Source organism: Engystomops pustulosus, chromosome 10 (genome assembly GCF_040894005.1).
Source record: "Engystomops pustulosus chromosome 10, aEngPut4.maternal, whole genome shotgun sequence".
NCBI lineage: Eukaryota > Metazoa > Chordata > Amphibia > Anura > Leptodactylidae > Engystomops > Engystomops pustulosus.
The window spans coordinates 13,885,307-13,906,619 of NC_092420.1; the positions used below are offsets into that span (position 1 = coordinate 13,885,307).

The window sequence follows — 21,313 nt, forward strand, 5'->3', positions numbered from 1 at the left end:
CATGTGTGGGGTATTATGCCAATATTTACACCTGTATAGTAACAAAAATTTTTATTACCAAGATTGTGTTACAAAAAAAGATCATGAAATGAGCAGTTGGAGAAACTTTAAAAAGGATTTTTACTTGAGCCCTTAGAGATCTCTAGAAGTGGGGTCCATGGTGCCTTTTATGAATGTAGTGGTAGTGCCCATCTATAACCAGAATTCAGCCGTTCAGTGCCAATAGCCATCTTTTCTGGTTTACCCAGAAAGCCAAAATGGACCAGAATTTCTGGCTAAAGCCGGGTACACTCATCGCTAGTAATCAAGTCAACACAAGGGACCAAACAGATGCTCAATGTAGACATAATGGGGCACATTTACTTACCCGATCCCTGCGCGGTCTTCGATCCGGACTGTCTGACGAGGATGAACTCATGAAAATCGTGCGCCCGATATCCTGCATGTGTCGCTTCCCCAATCAAGCCTGCCGGAATTCACCTTCTTCTTCCCGGTGTATGTAAGTGCATTGTCTTGTGACACAATTCCCGCGGTTTGTCGAAATCAGTCGGATCGTCAAATCTCCCAATTTATGTCACATGAAAGCCGGTGCGATTGCGCTAAAATCCGATCGCGTGCACCAAAAACTCCTTTTAAATCCCTGTCCCAGCGTCACAAAACGTAAATCGTGTTGCAAGCCAAGCACCTACATGCAACAGGAAGAAGAAGGTAAACTCCGGCGGACCTGATCGGGGAAGCGACACAAGCAGGAAATCGGGCGCACCATCTTAACGAGTTCATCCTCGTCGGACATTCTGGATCAGGGATCGCGCAGAGACCAGGTAAGTAAATGTGCCCCAATGACACTTTTACAGGAGTGGTTCCACCTTGTCCATCCTTTAAGGGTAACATTGTACAGCAAAAAAAAGTGAGGAAAAGATTCACATATTCCCGGATCAGGTCTGTGCTTTGTGCAAACAACAGAACCTTGTCTTAGCCTGCCTATAAAACATGCACGTCAAAAACAGGAGGGGAAAAAAGCGAAAGTGCTAAACAAAAGCAAACAAGCCGCTACATTTAGATCCGAAATTTGCTACAATTATAGCTGTTAAACCAAATAAACAGTAACGGTTAGCGAGGAGCGCTCAGGAAAGATAAATTGTATGAAAGGAAGTGACAAATGTTTACATGTTGGGACTGATTTTAAGCAGGGCACGTATCTTCCAATGCACTAACTGTTTTAACAGCTGTTTTATTATGTTCCCCCCCCTTCTTCTTTTCTTGTTTTAAGGGCTTTGAGTCATGATGCAAGAATCTGGGACTGAGACGAAAAGTAACGATTCAGCCGTGCAGAATGGTGGAAATTCTGGTAACCACTTACTAGAGTGCACATTACGAGAAACGCGATCTAACGGAGAGACACCTTCCCTGGACGCCGCCGAACTTGCACATCTTCAGCAACACCAGGTACCGTACCCCCTTCCCCCTGGGTCTGAGATGGTCGAGAAAACAGAACCATCCATGCAATCACAATGGAATGTGAAATTTATACTTTATTATGTGTCCTGGCGCCCGCTTTCAGGCATTCATCATTGTGATGGAGAGATCAAAGACGCCTGAAAAAGCCAGTGTGTACTGTTTAGTACCAAAAAGTAGTCCTGCTGACAACTGCTAAAGTGAAGGAGGATGCCGCTGTGGCTACCGAGGGAGAATTGTCTGTTTTTTTGGCATCTGAACTAGCATGAAACAAATTCAAAACCTCGAAACGCGTGGTGGATGCAGGCGAAATGTGCTCTAACCCCCCAGGAGTCGATCAGTCATGTTCTTTTATCATCTATGAGGCACAGGGGGTTACACTGAAAAAGGCTAAGGTCACAATGATGCTGCTGATATTGACGGCGCCAGGTCATCTGGTTTTTTAAACCTGCGTCGAGCTCGTCCCCCATAGATTGTAATGAAAGGAAGTTGACCCTTCTTGAAAGATTAGGTATTCTGGATTAATAGACATATGGGGGTTTTCTATTATAGTCCCCATAGTGGACAGCGGCTACCAAGCAAATATGTCTGTATGTCACTTACATATCCATATCCATGAGGCGAGTTAAGCCTCTTGCCTCAGGTAGCACCATCTTCAGCAAGATGGGGGGGGGGCAGCATCAGGGGAGCAGTTAACTGCTAGTAAGCAGAACGAGACGCTTAAAAGTAGCGGTTCTTCACACCAGATGTGAGACACTGCATGGAGAACCCTATTACTACAAAAACAGCCTATTACTACTGGATGTGGGGGGGGCAGTGTTTTTTTATAGCTCGTCTCCGGTAGCAGAAAGTTCAGGTTCACCCCTATACATATCCAATTAATTTCAGTGACCAATGGTAGGACTTCTCAAGATGAACAATGCTTTATTTCAAAGTCGGACTACGCGTTTCGGGGGTCCATAAAATGACACAAGGTTCCGAGATGATCCTAGGCTCTCCTGTAGGGGTATTAGGGGTATAGTCCTCCTTAATTGGTGATACAAGTTATCCTGGGTGAGAAGGGGTTAAGGATATCGCAGCCGTAATTGATTGGAAATTGGCCCGGAAAAGGACTGTACTCGATAATGCCAGGACAGTCGGGAGCGCTGTGTCTAGGACAGTATGGTAGGACTATTACAAAAAAAGTGGACAATCCTTTTAAGTATCATCATAGTCTCATAGTAGATTAGGTTGAATAAACACCTTAATCTGTGAAGACCAACCTATATTCCTACAATGAGGATCCACTGGAAGGCAAAAAAAACTGTTGGGAATTACCCCACAGTAATGAAAAAAATTCCTTTCCGACCCTAGTCAGAAGTTCCTGGCTTATCTTGGAAAATCCCTATAATGGGGTATCCAGGACTTGACTTGATGGGCCGTGAATCTTGGATCTGTGAGGTCTTGACGGTTTGAACTACAATACAAAGCACGACTGCCTATGTGGGTAACATTGAAGTGGTCACCACAGCATTCCAATGCTTCGAAGAGATGATCGGTAGGTTTGACGGGAGTCAGACCAACACCACTCTTCCTAACATGAAATCCTCAATTCTGAAGTCCTAGAAGAATCCGTTAAGTTTATAGGCAGCTCTATAGTTATAGGGTGATCATTTACTGAAAGGAAACTTGACTACATGGAAAACCCATGGATGAGCATGAGAAGAAGCCCCAAACATGTGTTCACCTTATTGGAGTTGAACCGATTACACCTCTGCAGAGCCAGAGAACATGTAAATATGGACCTATGGGGTGATAGTGCTTGACTAAGGTCAGACTGGTCCACCCCCAGTATATAGATCCCTACTAGCCTCCAAAATGGGTTGTCCTTTGTTGAACCTGTGGTACGGTTTGCTGTGTTGGAGTTTGAACCTTGGTGGCCCAGTCCAAACGTACACTTGACATGTTTACCTTGATCTCCATGGATCTTCCAATCCCACTTCTTCATTAAAGGCTTGACTCATGCTGCCGTTCCTTCAGTTTTTTGGACACATGGTCCATGTCTATTTCTGACTTTCAGGGTTGAGTAAAAGATCTTCCTAGGTAGATGACTGTGATGTGAAGGTCTGCCTTGTAGGCAGAGGTTCCATTGTCTCGCTGTAGAAGTTGTATACTTAGTACAAACACAACAAGCAACATACACAGCCTTACAGAACTGGCACCTAAAGAAAGGACTTCATGACGTCTCTCCCTCCGCTCTATCCTTGTATGAAGAATAATAGTAATTTATCCAAGGTCAGGTAGAGCTGGTACACTCTGCCCACGGCTAGCGGGTTACTCTCCTCTCCTGTTTGCATTTATGGAATCACAGTAATAACTTGGTGTTTTGCATTCGGGAAGGCTGAAAGCGTTTGTTGATAAAGTGTCAACATCTCATGACAAACTAAGAACAATGGAAGTGGAACCAGGTGTGTGTTTGAAGAAGAACTCCATTCCCGATACCTATTTCCAAAGGCATACGTACAGCAGAGGAGGACTGTACTGCTCTTAGGAGGTCCTTGGCTGAGAGATTTAGCCCTGAAATGGTCTTCCCCTTAAAGGAAATCTACCATCAAAATCCATTGTGATAAACCAGGGACACTTACTCATAGATCCAGGCACCATGACAGTGGTAATCTTCTTATCTATGGCCTCATTCTTTCTAAAATACATTTGTTTAAATATGCTAATGAGTCTGAAGAGCTCCCAGGGGTGTTACCAGAGCCTGTCCATGATATAGTTCCAGAGGCTGTGAAGGAGCACATCTCCTTTTCCCACTGTGTGAAATTAAATCAGAGATAGGCACAGGGTAAGCTCTGCTGAGGGAGTACAGCAGCCTGTGACACTACAGTACAGAGGGGCTCTGGTAACACCCCCAGAGCCCTTATGGCTCAGCATAACTGTAAAAGTAGCTTTTAGAAGGGAGGAGGCCATGGATACCAAATATAAGAGGATTCCCACAGTCCCGGTGCCTGGATCTAGGAGTAAGTGTCCCTGGTTTATCAGGATGGATTTTGATGGGAGATTCTATGGGCACTGAGGAGATCTTTCTATTGTGTGTGGCAAAAACTGTCACCATAAAGGGGTTTCCTATTTTGATCGTTGTCTATGTCACCATGTGGCATGAAGTCTATCCGTAAAGCTCCTCCTAAAATAGACGTATGATCAAAAGCCTGGTGGCCCTTTTGATGCATTGGCTTTAGGGCCACCCATAAGTTTGTGCCACCCTTCCTTCCTCAATTGAAGATGTATTCTGGTCACAGGAGGTAATCCACTTTCCACAGGACCACCGCCAATCATGAGAATGGGGGATCAGTTTTATCTCCACATGAATGCAGCGGTGGGTTAAGCTACCACTGGATGACTACCTTGGATCCTCATGATCTTCTGGTGACTGGCATAGTCACCCCATATATTGCACTTCTTCTTCCTAAATCCTTGGGGGTTTGACCTTTAGAGCAAGATGTATCATAGTGTTGTCTCACTTTTCTCTATGGGTAATCCATATGAGCGACCCTCAACCAAACACCACTTCTTGGCTCTCCAGATATCTAACCCGCTACTAGTAGACTTTCTTGTCCTTGAGGGAACATAGACTGAGCTAATTCAATCATTTCCATCTTACAGGTTTTTACTTGAAGTGAGAGAATCACAGCCATGCTGAAGTCATTAGTGCGGCAGTCACACAAACCCCTGGATAAAATTTCAATAACTGCAGGGCCAGAGTTGAGTAAACAGTAACACTGAAACTTAATTCCTGTTGACTTTTCCCTCGTTCTTCGCCAGGGGCACATTCTCAATCTGCGGTGCTAAGACAACAGGGGCTGCAGCTTTGATTAATGTAGGACAGTAGGATTAGTACACTATGAGATGCATGAAAGAACAAAACAAAAATATATATATTGATGTGTGACCATCAATCGCCTGAGAGGTGTCTTGCCCTTTGGTCATCTCCACGGACATGTTCAGTCCAGGATGTATTCGTGTCTATTTGTGATAGTTTCCAAATTTTTGTATGTAGAAAAAAATTGATTTTTGTCTGTCATGGGGAAATTAAACAAAGGTGTCATGGAAATAGCTAAACTATACAAGGATCTTCTTTGATCGATGCTGGTTGAGATATCCATGGGGTTCCGGTTTGGGTAAAAGTTGACCTTATCCATTATATTAATGCTTGGTCCCATGCTCACTGGAGAAAAAAAAGTTAGGGATGGACCAAAGGGTCATGGAAAGAGAATGGAGGGGGAAACTATACAAGACCTTTCTTTGATCTTATTGGGTCAATTAAAGGGGTTCAGGCTTGTTTTATTGAAGTCGACCAAATATTGGTGGCTTTGGAGACCAGTCAGGTCTAAATTTGCCCACTGAACATCGGTAATATATGACTAGCCCTGTGTTTTTCCAGTCCTGTTTAGGCAGAAGATGAATATGAGGTCCATGTCTATCTAAAAAAATTGCCACTTATACTTGAAGAGATGGTCTACATCACCTTGAAGGTATAGACTCAAGTTTTAACAATGAAAAGTGGATGGGGAGCTGAAAGGGTTTATCACCATTAACTAGAATGAGCCCTAGGATAGGTAATATGGTGGACAACCGTAGATCTAGAAGATGTCTAGAGAACAAAGATGTCATGGGTGCCCCTGCGATCCACACCTCGGATTCCAGGCACACCCGTGCCCCTCTCTGTGGCGGCACCCCGGTCCCGACTCACCTACCTCTCCGTGTTCCTCCTCCCATCCCAGCTGGCCTGCGCACCACTGATTCGTGCTGGCCACTTCCGGGTTTTTGTTCATAAGCCAGCAACCCCAGACGGATCTTTGAGCCTATGCCATTGAGAAAGCTACTCCTGTGTGATTCTCGTTTTCTGACATCCTGTTGTGACCCAGGACCTGACCCTGACCTCACTCCTGTGCTGCTAGCCCTGAACTCCTGCTCCATTTCTGTTTCCGCACCATTGCCGCTTGTCCTCGAGCCTGCTTAGTGTACATGTACCTTGACCTTGGCTGCCACCGTGGACAAGTCGTACCTGTGGAACAACCTGGAGGCACCATGCCACAGCAAGACCATCCTGCTTTGCGGCGGGCTCTGGTGAAGACCAGGTGCCCAGGTGTTGGCCTGTGTCATCGTCCGTAGTGTGTCAATCCTACAATCCGCCTGTTTGTAGGGTTTAGATCTATGGACTATGCATTTTGCCTTTAGGTTGGGGACCCTAGATGGCTCCATCTACAAATGTGGTGGCAATAGACCTTCTCAGTGATAGCTTGACTTGAACCCATGACCCCTGGGACTGTTATGCATGGTCACACAGAAGACAACTGGTTGCTTTACTTGAATTATATTTATTTACATTTACATTTTTGTTTCTTTTGAGGCATAAGGGGCAGATACTCTACACATGAGAAATAAATGAGGTAAAATGGAACTAGATGTAATGCAGATAGAACATGCACCATCTTAGAGAGAGGGGAATGATCATGTTATGGGGACATTGTGGAACATATGTTTGCTTCTTACTAGCCAGCAGAAAATAAGATACAATACTATTTTCAGACTGCCTTATATTATTTCCAGGTCTGGGGTACGATTATTTCCAATCTGATGCTTCTGGCACCAAATGTAAAACCTGAAGATAAAGATAATAATACCCATGCACTTCATTCTTCCACTTAAGACTCCAACTATAATACAGAACAAGCATCTTCAAGACTTCTCCTAAGTTGCCCCAGCTCTCTGGAATGCACTATCCTGGACAGTCAGCTGAATGGCCAATATTCACACATATTCACAAACATGCCCCAGAAAATAAATGTTTGTAGGCAGATCAATCATGTTCACGAATCCAACTCTTCAACATTCATTCTTCCTTTATTTTTAGGCCTGATGCCCCCATCTAAAAGTATGACCATAGGAGTTGTAAGCAGGTAGACTTAAAGGAAATCCACCACCAGTATCAAGTATTTTAAGCCAAGTACACTGACATACTGGTGTGCATCCCCTCTGGCAGGATCTGCTCTTCTTTTAGCTTCTCAGTCCTGGTTTTTACAAAAAAAAATAGGTTTTTAAAATTATGCTAATGAGCCCGGAGCCTCTCAGGATCATTTGCATATTTTAATCCTTTTTTTAAAAAAAAAAACAAGGGCATAGGCAGCTTAAAGAAGAGCAGATCCTGCCAGAGGGGGCACACGCCCGTATGTTACAATCCTTAATCCTGCCAGTAGATGTCCTCTAAGAAATGTGGCCCACCATGGGGCACTGGTGGAGGAGTATTTGGTGCTCACTGGTGACAAGGTTGATCTTGGTGGCAACACTACCAACACCATGGGATAAGATTTTTTGGTGGCCAAGCCGGTGCCGGCCATATTTAATGATAATCAGTTGTACAATACTAATTTTGACCAATTTGGAGATGGTCAGTGTGGGTCATGTGGATCCATCATCAATCCACCATTTCAACAATGCCGCCTATTGTTATAGTTCTCGAAACAAAACTGTTGAAACTTAAAACCCGTAAAACTTTAGAGAGAAGATTTATTGAGGGAAAAAAAGTGATATATTTTTCTTTTTAATTATTATTCCTGTCGCCCACACATAAGCTGTTTGCAGTTCATCTAAACACTTGACATGCTTGCATTTCAGATGAGCTTGTTTTCCCAGTCTATCAAAATAACAAATATTGTTTGCCTCTCCATTTGCTCGACAATATTTTTAAGGTGATGTCTTCATGTAAATTTCGACGTTGTCTGATAAATTTGGAAGTCAGCATTTGTTTGAAAGGTGGTGTTGAAATCCATTTTTGTGTTTTGATACGGTATGAATATCTAATGGAATATAACATATTGAATGCTCCTGAGGGACGCACGCTTGTATTTCTTTCATTGGGTAGAGTATTCGTGTTCTGGGCCTATACATCTGTTATTTTATGTTCTCTATCTCTATATCTTGAGCTCTTGGTCTCCTTACCTTGGCTCTTGGGTCAATAGTTCTGTAATCTCCTGACTTATCTCTGAACCAAGTCACCATGACTATCGTGGTCTACTAAGATACCATAACTGCCCCATCACTATGAAACCACCATGACAACTTGTCTGCCCCATCATTTTTAACTACACATCTACCCACCATGACTTAAGGCAACACATCTACCCCATCATCTTTCACTATGCATCCACCCACCATGACATAGGGCAACACATCTACCCCATCATCTTTCACTACGCATCCACCCACCATGACTTAGGGCAACACATCTACCCCATCATCTTTCACTACGCATCCACCCACTATGACTTAAGGCAACACATCTACCCCATCATCTTTCACAATGCACCCACCGACCATGACTTAGGGCAACACATATACCCCATCATCTTTCACTAAGCAGCCACTATGACTTAAGGCAACACATCTACCCCATCATCTTTCACTATGCACCCACCCACCATGACTTATGGCAACACATCTACCCCATCATCTTTCACTAGGCATCCATCCACCATGACTTAATGCAACACATCTACCCCATCATCTTTCACTATGCATCCACCCACCATGACATAGGGCAACACATCTACCCCATCATCTTTCACTAGGCATCCACCCACCATGACTTAGGGCAACACATCTACCCCATCATCTTTCACAATGCACCCACCGACCATGACTTAGGGCAACACATATACCCCATCATCTTTCACTAAGCAGCCACTATGACTTAAGGCAACACATCTACCCCATCATCTTTCACTATGCACCCACCCACCATGACTTATGGCAACACATCTACCCCATCATCTTTCACTAGGCATCCATCCACCATGACTTAATGCAACACATCTACCCCATCATCTTTCACTATGCATCCACCCACCATGACATAGGGCAACACATCTACCCCATCATCTTTCACTAGGCATCCACCCACCATGACTTAGGGCAACACATCTACCCCATCATCTTTCACTACGCACCCACCGACCATGACTTAGGGCAACACATCTACCCCATCATCTTTCACTACGCAGCCACTATGACTTAAGGCAACACATCTACCCCATCATCTTTCACTATGCACCCACCCACCATGACTTAAGGCAACACGTCTACCCCATCATCTTTCACTAGGCATCCACCCACCGTGACTTAGGGCAACACATCTACCCCATCATCTTTTACTACGCATCCACCCACCATGACTTAGGGTAACACGTCTACCTCATCATCTTTCACTACGCAGCCACTATGACTTAGGGCAACACATCTGCCCCATCATCTTTCACTAGGCATCCACCCACCATGACTTAAGGCAACACGTCTACCCCATCATCTTTCACTAGGCATCCACCCACCGTGACTTAGGGCAACACATCTACCCCATCATCTTTTACTACGCATCCACCCACCATGACTTAGGGCAACACATCTACCCCATCATCTTTCACTAGGCATCCACCCACCGTGACTTAGGGCAACACATCTACCCCATCATCTTTTACTACGCATCCACCCACCATGACTTAGGGCAACACATCTACCCCATCATCTTTCACTAGGCATCCACCCACCATGACACGAGGCAACACATCTACCCCATCATCTTTTACTATGCATCCACCCACCATGACTTAGGGCAACACAACTACCCCATCATCTTTCACTACACATCCACCCACCATGACTTAGGGTAACACATCTACCTCATCATCTTTCACTACGCAGCCACTATGACTTAAGGCAACACATCTACCCCATCTTCTTTCAGTATGCATCCACCCACCATGACTTAGGGCAGTGATGGCTAACCTTTTAGAGACCGAGTGCCCAAACTACAACCAAGACCCACTTATTTATCACAAAGTCCCAACACAGAAATTTAATTAGTGATTTATGCATCACAGCTTTCACTCATATCAGCACCCGGAGGACACCAATAAAGCAGGAAATCGGAGACTTTGGATGATCATTGTAGCTTCCCTCAAGGATCCCCAATACAGAAAGAATTGTCAGGGTCGGAGCAGGAGCTACAATGATAATCCAGATCTGTCAACACCTTCCCACTCCTCCAGTAGTCCCTGGTAGCGCTGTCACTTTAAAGAAGCTCTGTGCACAGAAGTCCTGGGCTCTCTGGGACTGCAGAAAGATACCTGGAGTCATCTCTGGTGATGGCCTCGGTGCCCACAGAAAGGGCTCTGAGTGCCACCTCTGGCACCCGTGCCATAGGTTCGCCATCACTGACTTAGGGCAACACATCTACCCCATCATCTTTCACTACGCATCTACCCACCATGACTTAAGGCAACACATCTACCCCATCATCTTTCACTATGCACCCACCCACCATGACTTAGGGTAACACATCTACCCCCATCATCTTTCACTAGGCATCCACCCACCATGACACGAGGCAACACATCTACCCCATCATCTTTTACTACGCATCCACCCACCATGACTTAGGGCAACACATCTGCCCCATCATCTTTCACTACGCACCCACCCTCCATGACTTAGGGCAACATATCTACCCCATCACCTTTCACTACGCATCCACCCAGCATGACTTAAGGCAACACATATACCCCATCATCTTTCACTATGCACCCACCATGACTTATGGCAAGACATCTACCCCATCATCTTTCACTATGCACCCACCCACCATGACTTAGGGCAACACATCTACCCCCTCTTTTTTAACTATGCACCCACCATGACCTAGGGCAACACATCTACCCCATCCTCTTTCACGATTAAACCAACATTACTTGACTTAAGACATCATATCTGCCCCATCATCTCTCATTATGCAGCCACCTTCACTTAAAACACTGTATCTGCCCCATCATTGTTCAATACACATCCACCTTCACTTTAGATAACATATCTGCCCCATCATCTTTCTTTATGCAGCCATCATGACTTAAGACAACACATCCACCCCATTATCTTTCACGATGCAGCCATCATGACTTGTGTTATGACAAAATTTCTGCCCCATCGTCTTCACTATGCATCCACCTTCGCTTCACAAAATATTTGGCCCATCATCTTTCCCTGAAAAGTCACAATGACTTCTGATGTGCTTTCTGTCAATTAAGATATACTGACCAGTATTTATTATTCAAACAGGCGCAGACTTCACATAAGTGCATGTTATATAGCCTTTCCGACAGAATTGTGTTGCAACTGCACTATGTGCACCATAACTCTACTGGTGGGCTTCCGGTGTGTATTCGTACCGGTCGCCACATTTAATGTTGGCAATGGGCGCCAGATTAATGAAGACCATGCTCCGGTCTGCATTATTATGGTGCATTCTGAACACTGGTGAGGCAAACTGCACACAGGGGCAAATTTATCAAAAATAGAGCAACTCTGTGGGCTTTCTATGTGCCGACTACTCTCCCTCATCTGCTCGTATATGTTCTACACCAAATCATGGCTCCTGTTCCTATACTCTCCCTTTCTCTTTATGAAAAGAACACAAATTGCTACTCTCTACTACTCTCTACTCTCTACTTTCTCTTCACAAGTCCTTTCTTTGGACCTCATCACCACAACTTTGCTGTCTCATCCATCTCCATCATATTTGCCTTTGACATATTTGTTCACCAAAGTGCCATGTCTTCATTGGCTACCACCAGTTCTCCTAGAATACTCTCTATAAAGTCTTAATATCTTTATTTGTTACTAAGTTTCCATGAATGCTGTATCTCCAATAACTCTCTACAATTGCTCCCCTTCACATTAAGTCACACATTAAGGCCTGTCCTTCCTCTCTACAAAGTCACCATATCTGCTACTCAGTTGTCCTTAAGTAGTTAGTCAACTGTTAACCATAAATGATCTCCACAAAGCCATCATGTCCACCTTGTCTACTCTCGACATAACATCTTCCCTTCTATGTTGGCTTGTCTCTTCCACTTCCATCCTGTCACCACCTTCACACCAGTCCTCTGTTCTCTTCTATCTGGTCCTCTCCCCACCATGTCTCCATTCCTCTTCACCAAGGCATATCCCCATGAAGAGAAGTGGGGGCCTTCGGTATAAGTTGAAGAAAGGACCTTCAAAGAAGAGAACAGAGGATACAACCCCTGATCTTCAATCTTCATCCCTATTATTTTTCTATTTTTCCGAGAACCGATTGCTCCCTCAACTGGAACTCAAAAACTCCGCTTGGCCAAAAAGAATCCAGGGATTGCAAGAGCAGCCAGTATTAGTCACCTGGCACGGCTATTGTCTGCATTTATGTATCATGGAGCTGTTTGCTTACTGCTTTCACTTACTCACTGCAAGCCGGATAACTGTGTGTCGCCACTGAGAGGAATTCACAGACAGATTCCGCTTAAGATTTACTAATACAAACACGCTGAGTAAATCAACCTTATCTCTGCTTCCCAACTCTTAAAACCCAGCTCACTGGATTCTGCCTCCGAGATGGAATAAACAACTTAACCCTTGGATAGCAGAAGGCGCCACTTACTGCTCTTTTATTTTCCCTCGCTTACAGTGGGGGCCATGACCCGCAAGCACTAAAATGCTTAAAAGACATCAGTGGCCTATCTCCTCCAGATAACTATCATAGAAATGGAGCAGGGACAACATTGTCTATGAGAGAGCCGTCTGTTATTGACTTCTCTCAATGCAGGAGTTTACTAGTGTTTCACTAATGAGTCAGACAGTTGGCAGGATAGTGATGTAAAAGAGTACAAGTGCGAAGCTGATTGATGACAGGCGCGGGGACCAGGCAGCACAAAAAGGACATATGATCTAGGAAGGGAAGGGAACAGTCTATGGCGCCTCTTTCTCTCTTGGATAGCAGATTTTTTTTTTCCCCTTTAAGCTCATAATATATATTGTGGCATTTTCTCGACTCGCCTCTCCATTGTTTATCAGATTCGCACTTTAGAATTATTGCCTGGATTATATGTGTTTATCACAGCGGTGTTTCGGGTTTCAGGCTTACAACGCGGTTATTTCTCGTGGCCACCGGGCACTGAATTGGTAAGATTATATGTGACGGCCAAAGGGGCCACCATGGAGGATGTCGCTATTTGTCGGGGGAAGAGGGTTGGCTTGGATCCTCCAAGTGACTTCTATGTTGTATTTGATGGCGATCATGGTGGGATTGTAGTTTATTACACCGGAGAACAAATTTACAAAAAAATTATGTTGCTTGGAGTTTTTCATCCAATTCTGGGTATTTTTGAGCTGCCGTTTCCGAAAATACCTTCCATTTATCTCTAGATGCTCTAATTTATGAAGTGTTGATGCAATGAGTACTTTGTTCTTATAATTATGGTTCTTATAGCTGATTACTATTAGAGCATCAACCGCGAATGTCCAAGAACATCTCATCAGAAGTGGCAATGCCAGATCTCCAAAAGCAACGGGTGCCATTTCCAGAATCAGGGTCCCAAACATGCTTAGTTCCAACTTTTGGCCACATAAATGTGTAAAAAGAGCTGCGTGTACCATAATGTCTTCTCATGTGGAAGAGGCTCCGAAACCCCCTCCGACAGCAGTGCACGTGTCTGACTGCTTCTACTGCACCTCCTATAGCTATGCCCCTGTCTATAATGTAGTAAACTGGGCTGGTCGTCCTATATGAGTATGACTCCTTTACTTTTCATTATTGTGTTCTAATATTTGGCAACGCAGCTTTTGAGCTCCCTTGGGCACCAGGATCTTGGTGCAGCTTATTCCCCTATCTAGAACACAGGCAAATATCATAATGGGTTGCCTCCTACTGTTGGCTCTTTCACCTTAGGTTGGTAGGGTTAAGAACTGACTCAGTCGATTCCACTTAGTTGGTCACTACATCCTTCGATGTTTGCTAATTGAGGAGTCCTGGATAGAATTGTATAAGGGCAATGGGAGATCCTCCGAGACCTAGGGGTTGCAAGGTTTTTGGGATTCAATTGGTTAACTTGTTTATGTGTCCCCAAATCTGTCTGTGATTTCTGTTGTCCTAACTGAGAGAAGGAGAGAAGCTAAGCTCAATGATATAAGGGTTTTTCTGGTTTGGATCGTGATTAAAAAGCTGAGTAAACAGGACTCCTGGTAGAGACAGATGCCTCGTATGAATTTTGCAGACCCATTTTTGCAGCTGTTTTCTGGCTGAAAAAAATCAGGCAATTTGTCACCCGTATGCAACCCATATCCCACCGTTACTTGGCCGTATCCACAAAGAAATACAGTCGGCTGGTCTCTTGGGCAACCCAATGCAAAAACGGGACGTATATGGTAGACAACACTGTATGTAGGACATTTTTTTCATAGACTTCCATGGAAAGACTGTACAGTAAAAACGTCAATAAATAGGACATGTTCTATTTTCACATTGCAGCATGACGGCCAGTTCACGTGCTGTTTATGTGTGTAAAGAAAATGGTCGTGTGCATGAGGCTTAAGGGTCCTGTTTACTACGCCCACCCTAAAGGATTGACCCGCGAGGGTCCTGATCGCCTGATCATGCACCAAACACGTAATGATTAACAGCTCTCAATACTGTGTATGGGAGTAGTAGGACTCTTCCTCTCTCCTAGGAGTCCTGTTTTATACACAGTCCTGCTCAAAATCCTTTTAAAGGGCATCTACCACCAGGATAAAGGACTATATGCAATTGAGCCTGAGGGGCTCTAGGCTGCCTAGGAGTTAATGGTGCCTGGAGTCCCTTAGGCTCATTTGCATACAGTCTTTCATACAGCCTGAGGGGCTCCAGGCTCCATAGGAGTTAATGGTGCCTGGAGCCCCTTAGGCTCATTTGCATACAGTCTTTTATACAGCCTGAGGGGCTCCAGGCTCCATAGGAGTTAATGGTGTCTGGAGCCCCTTAGGCTCATTTGCATATAGGGGGTCATTTACTAAGAGCCTGATTCCCGACGTGTTACCCGAATATTTCCGATTTGCGCCGATGGTACCTGAATTGCCCCGGGATTTTGGCGCACACGATCGGATTGTGGTACATCGGCGCTGGCATGCACGCGACGGAAATCGGGGGGCGTGGCCGGACGAAAACCCGACGGATTCGGAAAAACCACCGCATTTAAAAACCGAAAATGTGTCGCTTGGGAAGCGCTTACCTTCACCTGGTCCAGCTCGGTGTATTCCGGTGCGTTCCGATGCTTTTCAGCGCAGCAGCGCCACCTGGTGGATGGCGGAGGAACTACCTTCATAAATCCCGTCCGGACCCGAATCCTGTTCAGAGAACGCGCCGCTGGATCGCGAATGGGCCGGGTAAGTAAATCTGCCCCATAGTCTTTCATCCTGGTGGTTGATGTTCTTTAACCTTTATAAGTTCTTAAATTTATTTATTTATTTGTTTTACATATTTATTTATTTTTTTAAGTTCACAGAATTTTTTTTCCTAAAAAATTAAAGTTGCAATAATAAAGACGTAAACATTTTTCCAAAAAAAACAACGTTATAAAAAGAGGAGAACTTGGGAAAAATGGACTTTCTGTAACATTGGACACATGTAGGATGCTACCTTGACCCAGGGGGTACAAAGTAGCAAATAAATGCGCTGGTTCCCGCGGCGCGGCGTTCTTTGAACTTTTTACAGGTATGTGTTTTAATTCCAATTTGTTGACAGATTAGCTACCAGATTGCAGAGAGTCCGTTTTGCAGAACTGGCGGCCTCCTATCTGTTTTCCTTCAGAAAAAAAATTTAAAAAAACACAGACACACATTGGGATTTTGCAATGGTTTGCATTTATTGACAAGTACTGCTGAGTCGGCAGAATTGCAATGTTTGTATAATGTAAAGCTATATGGCTTGCCTAATGGAGTCCAGTCCACTTTTAGGTGCATCGCAGATGATTTGATAAGAGAGGGTTACAGGGTGACTTCTTTTATGCACTCCTGTTATTCTGTGGGCAAGGAGCGAGTTTGCATTATGAATCAATGACTGAGCTGAAATGTACATACATCAAGGGAGGGGGAGGGGTGGAAAACCATGGGATTTTTTTTTTTTTTACTTTTTGGATCTTTTTGGCAGCACAGACGCTGGGGGGACTTGATGCTGTGCTGATATATTGAACATATGCAGAGCACATTTGCTGACAGCGATGCCAAGTCCTCATCTGGCGCAGCGTGAGCGAAGCTCAGCAGTAAAGGTAGCCTCGCAACGCAGGGAAAGGAGACCATTCCTGCAAGGGTACAGTACACAGGTCCGAATCCAATACACAGGGGCACATTTACTTACCCGTCCGCTGGAGTTCACAGAAAGTGCATTGTCAGACGATCATGCACATCTGCGGCGATTCACCAAGATTGTGCGCCCGATATCCTGCATGTGTCGCTTCCCCGCTCAGGTCCACCGGAGTTCACCTTCTTCTTCCTGGTGCATGTAAGTGCTTGATCTTGCGACACAATTTGAAAGTTAAATCCCGCGCTCAGTCCGAATCCGTCAGATCGTCCAACGGCACGGTGTGGCGCAGTTGCTTGCATGCAGTGTTGAACTGGATTTCCTTAGGCCCACCAGTGAAAATTAATTAATCTTCATTATCCCCCATTATCCCCTCTAGCAACCTCCAAATTGTGGTGTTTTCTGATGGACCTTTGGGCTTCAGTATTGAGTTGAGCCAGGGCCCACCGGAGGATCCTCTGGTACTCCGGTGGGCCAGTCCGACACTGCTTGCATGTCCTTCTATTAAACCCCCTTTAAGAGAAGGTCATGCCCACTCCAGGGTCCGATATGACCCATGGACGCAGGACAACAGTACTAACCACTAAGCCTTAGTACTGACCTGTGATCTTTGCAAGAAAAGTTTTTGCAAAAGTTTTAAAACTTATTCGTTTCATAGAGTCTCCTTTAAGAGTTAAGTTGCGCAAAGTAACAAGAAGTAAGTTCTGTTAATTGTTGTCTGCACCGCGCCCTCCGCCGCGGCTTGGGAAAACATATGGTAAGAGCTTCTAAACTCATTATTTTTTTTTATTATTGTATTTATTTTTTTATTTTATTTTGGTTTTATCCGGTTTCCTTTGGTCATGTGTTCTTATCTCCTTCCAAGCGAACACAAGCAACTGAGATAAAGCTTTTTGTTTCGTATTGACATAACTGGGCAGGTCTGAGTTTGTTTGTTGGCCTCGGCCCGGGGATAATGTCTGCCTTGTTCTTTGTCTTAAAGTAAAAAAAAAAAATATGAGTAATTATTAAACATATCTTGTTTACTCGAAGGTGGGAGTATCCTGCCCCTCGTCAGGTGACCCGAGAAAGATCAATACCTCCACGGATGAAGACACAAAACTTTTTTTTCCGTGTATTGTTTGGCTGGTTTAATATTTTCCTAAGGTCTTTTTTTTTGTTTGCTTGAGTGTTTTTGGAATTTTTTTATTTATTTATTTTAGGTTTTTGTATTGAAACTTGGGGAAGAAAATGATTAACGAAATTCCGGCCGAAACATTTTCTCAGCCCGTTCAAGCATTTTATGGAATCGAACAAAAGAAAAAATAGCTGACGGAATGTTTAATAACTTTTAATCTGAAGGTTACGTCGCGAGATTTCGGAGACGATAATATCCGTTGAGCGTTGGGTGAAGGGCGCGGTATACGTCGCGGTGCTCCGAGAGAAAATTGGGGCGTAAAAATGTCATTTAGATGTTAAAACCGGGCAGGAAGGAAGAAATGGTGTTATTGCGCCATTGTTTCTCCGTGTCTCATACACGACGGCTCACAATACAGGCGGCGGCGCGCACATTAAGATGCGAGGAAATTATAGAGTAGAAGGCAGAGCGCGAGATGAATGTATAGAGGCCGTGGTGGGAGGCCGGGGATATTACCGCTAAGGGCAGCGTCTAAGCTCCAGATTACTGACTTAACCCTATGGACTTGTTCTTACAAATGCCTTGACTCAAAGGTTGGAAATATTATTAGACTCACTGGTTCATTTAGATAACATCACAGTCCTATTCCCCCTTATAGGGGATCTCCTACCAGAATCAGTTCTCATTCAGAATACCTAATCGTGGGAACAGGGTTACTACAAGGGGGGCATGTACACTGTAGCTGCCACTGTCTGCTACTTCAGCTACTGCTCTATAACATGCTGCTGCAGATAGGACACTATATATGATCTACTCAGCTCCTCCTGCTCTACAACATGCTGCCTGCAGATAGGACACTATATACAATCTGCTCAGCTCCTCCTGCTCTATAACATGCTGGTGCAGATAGGACACTATGTACAATCTGCTTTTCTCCTCCTGCTCTATAACATGCTGCCTGCAGATAGGACACTATATATAATCTGCTCAGCTCCTCCTGCTCTATAACATGCTGCCTGCAGCTAGGACACTATATATAATCTGCTCAGCTCCTCCTGCTCTATAACATGCTGCCTGCAGATAGGACACTATGTACAATCTGCTCTGCTCCTCCTGCTCTATAACATACTTCATGCAGATAGGACACTATTTACAATCTTTTCAGCTCCTCCTGCTCTATAACATGTTGACTGCAGATAGGACACTATGTACAATCTGCTCAGCTCCTTCTGCTCTATAACATGCTGCATGCAGATAGGACACTATATACAATCTTTTCAGCTCCTCCTGCTCTATAACATGTTGACTGCAGATAGGACACTATGTACAATCTGCTCAGCTCCTCCTGCTCTATAACATGATGCCTGCAGGTAGGACACTATGTACAATCTGCTCAGCTCCTCCTGCTCTATAACATGCTGCATGCAGATAGGGCACTATGTACAATCTGCTCAGCTCCTCCTGCTCTATAACATGCTGCATGCAGATAGGGCACTATATACAATCTGCTCAGCTTCTCCTGCTCTATAACATGCTGCCTGCAGATAGGACACTATGTACAATCTGCTCAGCTCCTCCTGCTCTATAACATGCTGCCTGCAGATAGGACACTATGTACAATCTGCTTATCTCCTCCTGCTCTATAACATGCTGCCTGCAGATAGGACACTATGTACAATCTGCTCAGCTCCTCCTGCTCTATAACATGCTGCCTGCAGATAGGACACTATGTACAATCTGCTTATCTCCTCCTGCTCTATAACATGCTGCCTGCAGATTGGACTGCATGTATAATGTAGCAGGGCCCCTTTAAAGAGTTTTTTTTTTAACACCGGACGATTCTTAATTACCTGGAATGATTGACCAATCCTGAGAAATATTGTGTGACCCGCATTAATAACCTGTGCTGCTCCGTGATGTCCATCAGGCCCGGGAGCTGCCTGTCTGTGAGGAGACATAACGGCAGGGCCACGGGCAGGACATTCATCATTGGAGGACTGTAGTCTTTCTCCTCTTATCTCAAATGTCTCATTGTGCTCCAGGCAGTGAGGATTATGTCTCTGTAACATGAAGATTTCTTCCATCATTGCTATCACCCTGTTTACACAACAAGCATGGCTGCCAGCAAGTCTCCCTCTGTACCGAGTGCCACTCACTCCCAGGTCAGGACTGATGGAGACCCCAATCTACATGATATTTCAGCTTGATTCCTTTCATTTCCATATCGGACCTGTCTATGATACAGATAAAGGGTCTGAAACAGCGCCACTCTTGTGTGTTGGCTGTGTTTGGTATTGCGGTTAGTCATTGCATTCATGCATTGCATTGAACCAAAAGAGAATTGTGTAATACCTCCTCTTCTCCAGTGGGGGCACTGTAGGGAAGTTGAACACTTATGTCTAGAAACTGGCAGTGAATTATGGGAGCTTATCTGAAAAATGTGTTAAAGCTAAGATGTAACTTTCATCTGCCCTGTAAACCAATCCAACCCACCAATTGTTATTGATATTGTTCGTGCTGCTCCAGTTTTGCAACATAAAGCTCCAGGTCTCTTCTATAGAAGTTACATGATGCATTTTTCTCTACCTGCAAGCACCACTAGAGGGAGCTCATACACATACTCGGTTAAGACTCCCCCTAGTGGTGGCAGCATTTATTAGAATTTTCATTGCATTACTTTATCTATACAAGATATCTAGAATCCTTTCTGGCAGTTCTGATCCCTATAAAGATACCATTCCAAATGTTTTCAGCACTGAAAATGTAATGTATTTAGATAATAAAGAACATTGTAGACATTCCCTTTAAGCTTAGAATAAAATTGTAGGGTGTTAACGTTTTGAGTTTTGTCAGATCTCCTGGAATAATAATAACACTTCTTGCATTTCTCTTCTTACAATTCCGCACGGTGATGTTCCTCTATTATTCCTCAGGGAAATTAATAAATTGAGGGTGTTACCTTCCCCATGTTAGAAAGGAGTGTCCCTCACAGTCTTATACTGTTAACACTGATTGGACAAAGTCAGTCTGTGTAGGGACACTCCCTAATTGACCACGCCCAGGTGTCAATTAATTCCTAGTTTCTAGAAGGAATAATCGAGGGATGGCTCAAAATACTCCAGAATTGTTATTTCATTGATCTTTTTGTGCAATAATGTTTAGCAGTAATTGCCTAATAGTTTGTGGGGGAGATGCTTGTGGCATGAGTCAGTGTGAGCGGTGCATGGCTCGGCCACTATCACCCTGCGCGATCTCTGGCTGCGGATGTGCTCAGCGCTGTGCACCGAATGCCTGATAAAGTGCAAGTTGGAGGAGAAGACCGCTCCATCTCTCAATGGGACAAAAAATAGGCTGCCAGACCCCAGCCCAAGCCGTGGCTCCTGCTGTACTAGAAACGCTGCACTGACATCTACAGGCCTGGAGAACTGGGACTGCAATGATTCCCTTATTGGCCTCATTTCCCCATGTGGGTTACACTGGAAATAGTTAAAAGGAACCTGTCATCACTTTTGCAGGTGTTGACAGGTTCCCATAGAGCCCTAATAGCACAAGGGCACCCTTCTTTTCCTTAA

General features: G+C 44.4%; 1 protein-coding gene across 14 annotated transcripts in view; it reads left to right on the forward strand.

The window, feature by feature from the left end:
- Positions 1–21,313, forward strand: part of FOXP1 (forkhead box P1) — a 601,095-nt gene that overhangs the window by 386,648 nt on the left and 193,134 nt on the right. For all 14 annotated transcript variants that reach the window (XM_072128406.1, XM_072128404.1, XM_072128405.1 and 11 more), the window contains one exon: positions 1,271–1,446. In XM_072128406.1, the coding sequence (XP_071984507.1) occupies positions 1,282–1,446 (165 nt within the window). In that variant the 5' untranslated portion in view covers positions 1,271–1,281. The remainder of the gene's footprint in view (positions 1–1,270; positions 1,447–21,313) is intronic.